Source organism: Ammodytes marinus (assembly GCF_949987685.1).
Source record: "Ammodytes marinus genome assembly, chromosome: 7".
In the NCBI taxonomy this organism is placed as follows: domain Eukaryota; kingdom Metazoa; phylum Chordata; class Actinopteri; order Uranoscopiformes; family Ammodytidae; genus Ammodytes; species Ammodytes marinus.
Genome location: NC_137211.1, coordinates 6026279 through 6032564, shown reverse-complemented (window position 1 = coordinate 6032564; position 6286 = coordinate 6026279). Strand labels below are relative to the sequence as shown.

Sequence of the window (6286 nt, the reverse complement as noted above, 5' to 3'; positions counted from 1 at the left end):
GTGTGTAACGGCTCTCATGGTGACGTCATGACAACAGATATATGAATGCCTTCCCTGCAATTCTCCCTGGAGCCTATATGGTAGAAAGACATTAGGTGGTGTGTGTGATGGTAGAAAGACATTAGGTGGTGTGTGTGTGTGTGTGTGTGTGTGTGTGTGTGTGTGTCACTGGGTTATTACATTGCTCTCGTTTAAGAACCATTATTACCAAAAAACCTTTTAAAAGAGAAATGTTCTCCAATTTTGCAAAAGGGTAATTGTAATGGGTTTAATAGTGCAATAGTGGTGGAAAGGGCAGGGGGATATCTTCAGTGACTCACTTTCAATAAACTCTGCGACCTAAAACCAAAAGACTTTCTAAAGGGATGAGCATTGGAGCTGACGGAAACACTGTTCGCGCCTGTGGTATTCAGTGGTTTCTCATCACAGCCTTTTGCCTTGTTACAAAATACCATGCACTGATCTAAGGCGAAAAGAGTCGACAGCGATATTATTCACTGTTCATTATTAAACAAAATGCACGCACGCGCCTTCCTCGAGGCAGGATTTTTCATCTCCAGACTTCTTCCCAGACAATTTTGGTTTCACTTATTATGTTCTTATGGGACAAGAGCATAAATGTTTAATGGCGGTAACTAATCCCTGATTCTCATGAATTAGTTAGCTGTATAGTTATGCTCACTGGCACTTTTTTATTTTTATTTCTGGACCACAACTTACACTCAACAGGAACAGTGGTGGTGGCCTCAGGAGACTATTTGACAGCTAAGCCTAATGAGTTCTCTTTCACTTTATAAGACCCTGTGGAGATGTTGTGTCGTATATTATGCAACGCCAAGTGTTTCAGTCGAACAGTAAAAATTATAATGAATGTGCAATCTTGCAATTGTGAGTGAAAATGAGCGCAGTTTAGTTTGAACCAAAGGAGAGCTTCCTCCGTCTCCGTGGGATTTTGACAGTGTTGCTGAGCAGTGAAACACGGGGCCTCTCCTTTTCTTTTTGCAAATTGCCAGGTTTGCACTTTTTTATCTTGGAATATGCTATTAGATATGCAAGAGATGGAAAAACAATGCCTGTTAGCTTTCATGGTTCTTATTTGAACTTGTTTCAGCATCAAACAATGTCAGAAAATGGCCTCCCACGAAGCAAGTGCCTTCAACTGTGTATGTTTTAGATGAGCTGTCTACCGTGGGAACGTCACATAAGAAAACACTTCTATGGGGTCGTTCTTGAAAGCATAGACGACCTAGACTATATTGTCTTTTGAATTTCACTTTTCGGGTGAATCAAGATAAATAAGATGTGGAATAAAATATCTGTGCTGTCAGCAGCATGACCTGTAAAACACAAACACACACCCACACAACCACTTTCTTCTTACAAGGTCTTATTACTTCATCTCTCAGTTGCCAAGCAGAGTCTCATTGATTCACTGTGGCCTTCCTCCCCCTCTGTATGGACTGCTATTCTTCTCTGTAACCAAAGCTATACTGAACACTTTTTATTTTTTTTAATGCGATTTTCACTGGAACGAAACGGACTGCCACCTTCTGCCAGCTGCTTTGGGAAAGCTCCGTTTTGTGTTGTGATGGAGACAAGCAGGCCTGTCCCTCACCCCCCTTGTGTTTGCTTCCCAGACGCTGCGTGGGGGCTGAGGAAAAAGCTTTTTAAACAGCTGTGTGCGGACAGGAAAACACCCCCACTGTAAATGTGGCACAGAGCGGTTATATATGAGGTACTTGACAGGGTCTGTGTCTTCGTAACAAAACACAACACGATTGGAATAAAAGGTGCAGTCAGCCATTATGGAGAATGCTTGTCATCAAAATCACTTTGTCAAAATCAGTGAATATCTCCTCACGATCAGCTACCTGTCTGTACTGTGTGTGTGTGTGTGTGTGTGTGCACTGAGTAAAAAAAAATGCAGTGTTAATTCACAGCCTAGGCTCTGTAAACGGGTATGGCGTTATCTACGGCGTGGGCCCCCTTTGTTTACATACTCTTTGTTCACATACCTGTTTACAGGGCTTATGCTATGTATTAACACCAGATTTTCTTTTCAGCGCACACACAGGTAGCGGATTGTGAGGAGATATTCACTAATTTTAACGAAAAGTGATTTTGACAACAGAATCACTGACCCCACCTTTAAGGCCATTGTTGTTTAAACTTTAGGTGGATGACTACACTGAAGCCCAGCCAGCGTGCACCTTACTGCTGCCATCTGCTCCCGCTCTGCTCTGCTTCCCCTGACAAGAGTTATGTTAACATAAAATCACTGGCTAACCACTCCATGTTAACCTAGCATGGGCCGCATGTCCGCACACAGTGTGTCTCTGCCTGAATGTCAGTGAGCAAACACTTTGACATTATCACACCGTGCAGGGTGACTTTATATGACTGTTTATCTAAGCAGAACATGAGCCTGTCGAAGCGATACAGGGGAGAAATATAGAACAAAGCAATAAAAACACATATGGTTTCTTTCAGTATTCCTCAGTTATTCTTGCTATGAGTGAGTGGATAGATCTGTGGCAAGGATACTGGAATCCTTTTTTTAAATTTTTTTTTTGGCATTTTTATGCTTTATTGATAGTGTAGAGATAGAGTTGAAATGGGGCAGAGAGGGGAGTGACATGCAGAGAACGACCACGGGCTGGAATCGAGCCCGGGTCCGCTGCTGGCCGAGGCCCATGGGGGGACGCCCTACCAACTGAGCTAAGGGCTCCCCGGTTACTGGAATCCTTTTGTTATCTATATTCACATTAGATAGTTTTCTGTTTCAGAGGTATGTCCAGGCAAAAGAAAAATATTGATCCTAAAGGTTCCGCCTTATTGTTCAATTATTCATTCAGAACAATCAATCTGCGTAAATCAAACCAACTCAGTTTTCGAGCACACTTACAAAGCAGCACCACCTATTCCTCATCAAACGTAGAATCTTCAATGAGGACCACCCTGTGCTGTCCAGTCAAAAAGCTTGTGATGTTGTTATGCAAGATGACCTGGATTTACGAAACAGCTGTATCATCAATAATTTAAGATATGTATATGTGTATTTATCGCACTGCCATGTATACCGTTTTGATAATATAATGTGGGATGTAAAAAAAAATTAGCTGTTGTTCAAAGACAGGGACGCTGATGTTCGGAAACTGCCAAGAGTGCGAAAACACCACGACTCGAGAGACGCTTCGGTTATAAATCTTTCATTGTCGTGGCTCTTTTGTTTTGTGCGATTCCAGTAAAAGGCATTAAAGACTCCTGTCATCAGTGAAACGGCTGATGTTTGCAGTAAAATGGTCGACGGGGTGAGTCAACTCTCCTGGTCCCCCGTTTTGGATCACTCGCTTCCTGTCACAGCCTGACAGCCAATCCCGAGGAGGTAGGTGCTTTATGTTCATTTCCTGAACAATTCAATCCGCTGATTAATTGCTCCCCTCAGAGCGAACGGCTGAGAAGCCAGAACGCAGGCCTGCAGAAGCGTATCGGACCACAGTGAAGTTGACACTGTCTTCCCTCGCTGTAAAAAAAAAAACATGAATTTCCTTATGCAGATTTTATAGCTCAGGAGTCCGATTATGCTAGTGTGTACAGTGTAAGTGTGTTTTTTTTCTTTCGTTTGAAGTGTTTGGGCTACACACTTCTACATCAGAAACATGCAAATGCACATATGTGGAATCCAGAGTCGTTGGATTCATTTGAATAATCTGTTTCAAAACATCTCGAAATACCTGCCCACACCGCCCACCCTCTCCGGGATTCAAGAAGGACACCCAAGTGAGGGCAATTTTTATTCATCATATCTGGAAAATAAATAGCTTCATCTCATAATAATCACAATGCATCATTAGATTGGTAGCACATATTATCGACAGGAAATTAGCTAAAGTCATATTCAAAAAAACAGTTTGTGTTAAATTGTAAGGGTCCATTCGCATTTTTGCAAGGGGCTCGAGTGGAAAAAACTGCAAATCGACAAAACTTGGCTAAAAAGAGCACAGCAATGGCACATTGAGATCTGTTTTTGTTGTTCTGGAAACACCCAGGTGGCACAGGAGAAATAAATACTAATAAATAAATAAAAAAGGCATTACATAAATCAGACATTGCTGAATGAGTCACACATTTATCACAGTGTTCGTATTAAAAAGCCGGAGGGTCAAAGATGACGCGCGAAGAAAGACAAAAGCCTCGGCATGGAAAGGTTACCCACTGACATGTCATGCATAAATGATAAGGACAATGACAAATGGCGGCAATAAATATGTCGACTCAATGGCTTGCATCCTAAATTACAGCCTAATTCATTAGTCGGCTGTGATCATATTGTAAAACCGTAACAAACTTTCTGGTGTTTTGAATGCACTCACAGAAGGGTCAGCTTGTGTGAACAATTTCAGTGAGGATTGTCATGTTAGAAAAATTACAAGTTTTTTTTACAAAGAACCTCTCTTAAAAAAATATTACAAGACGATCCAAAAAGTGTCCCTGCTGGCAAACAGAGCGTTTAGTATACTCACAAAAATAAGAGAGAAAGACATAGAGAAAGAAAGACAGAGAAAGAGAGAGATCCAGAGAGAGATAGAGAGAGGTCTAATAAACACATCCTGCTTGGTGCTGTGATCAATATGTGACCCGCGTGTCAGCGATCTCAGCATCACAGTCTCGGGTTTCCTGAACACCAGTGTCCTCGTCCGTCATTGTGCTATATCGTTAAGTCTGTGCATCAGCAGCTCCTCTTTGTAAACGCGCAGTTCCCCCAAAACAACTGCTTCAGTTCAAACCAGCGTCCCAGCCGATCCTGAATACAGAATAGAAATGATTCTCCCATAGAAAGGTGCTTCTGCCTTCTCCGGCATGCGGGAGAAGTTTCTGGTAAACACTTCTCATTACACGGACGGACGGAAGGGGGGTCGGGCGGACAGGACAGAGCCTGAGTGGGGTAGTACCAGTGAAGGGCAAAGAGAGGGAATGTGTTAGTGTGGTGCTGCGGAATCCAGCTGGTCTTTTAAAAACTGCGTTACTCTCTACACCAGAGAGGTTATAAATGTAAACGTGGTGTTGTTGTTGCTGTCGCTACTGACAAAGTTGATTTGGCACTGCTCCATTCTGGCAATATCCCCCATGCACAACTCCGACAGTAACTGAGTTGGTTCTGTGTTTGTTGTGAAAATCTGTTTCTCACGCTGCCTCTCTACATTCTCCACCGGTCTCTCTTTCTCCTGCTCTTCATTTTCACTTTCATCTTCATCCTCTTCTTCTTCTTCGATGGAGCATAGGCGTGTGGCGGCGCCCGGGTTGTCCGCCGGTGGTCTGTAGTGGCACTGCCCGTTCAGAAGCCTCCTAATCGGCATCAGGGGCACGGCCTCGTCCCCTAGCAACTGCTGCTGGCAGTGCCTGAAATCGCTCTGTCTCTTGAGCCGTTTGAACTCGCTGAAGGCGGACTGGGCGTGCCGGTAGAGGCTGCGGGAGATGGCCTGAGCCTTCTCCGACTTGCTGACCAGCACGGCGTGACACCGGAGCACCACCGCCATGTTCTTGACCTGGTGTCTGTAGATCCAGGCCAGGATCTTGGGTCGGCACGGGTCGGACGCACAGTAGGTGATCCTGTTCAGGGAGTACATGTGGATCGGTTTCTTTTTGCCCGCTTTGTCGGCGCTCATGCGAATGCCCTGCGGACCCACCGACAACTTCATCTTGAGACTGTTGTCCCCGTAGTTGCTCTTTGTCCAGATCTTTGCCACCGCGTCCTGGGTGCAACCGTCTCCCTTGGCCGTGATGGTGACCACCGACCCCAGATAGCGCACGTTGTAAACAGGCTCCTCTTTGTTGAGTTCCACCTTCTGCCGTTTGGTGTGGAAGATGCTGCCCACCCAGTCCAAGGGGCAGTCGGGCAGCAGGTCTGGGCAGGAACGCAGTAAGGAGGATAGGATGGACTGGTAGGTCAGCCCGGTCCCCAAGCTCTTCGGTTTAGTTTTGACCTCATCTTCCACCAGGACAAACTTATTCCTTCTCCAGGGCAGCATGGCCAAAAGGCAGGGAGTTGGAGCGAGTGTGGGAGCTCCTCTGCCGCTGCGTACACTCTTGTCAGCTCAGTCTAAACAGTAGAGAAAGCCGGTGTGTGTGAGAGTGAGAAAGAGAGAGAGAGAGGAAAAGCTTAGGGAAGCTGCTTCTCGAACACTGTGGAGAGAGTGAGAGCTGCAAGCCTAAGCCAATCTGTTTCCCCGTTCGCTCCTCCTTCCTCTCCTCCTCCTCCTCTTGTGTTGTCTGCATCACGCAGAGC

At 45.0% G+C, this 6286-nt stretch overlaps 1 protein-coding gene across 1 annotated transcript; it reads right to left on the bottom strand.

Annotated features, from left to right (window-relative positions):
- Positions 1 to 5030: 5030 nt before the first annotated feature.
- Positions 5031 to 6044, bottom strand: fam43b (family with sequence similarity 43 member B; the record flags this gene model as incomplete). Its single annotated transcript, XM_080030554.1, has 1 exon — positions 5031 to 6044. Exon 1 carries the CDS (start codon positions 6027 to 6029, stop codon positions 5031 to 5033), a length of 999 nt encoding a protein of 332 aa, XP_079886680.1. The 5' UTR covers positions 6030 to 6044.
- Positions 6045 to 6286: the final 242 nt, after the last annotated feature.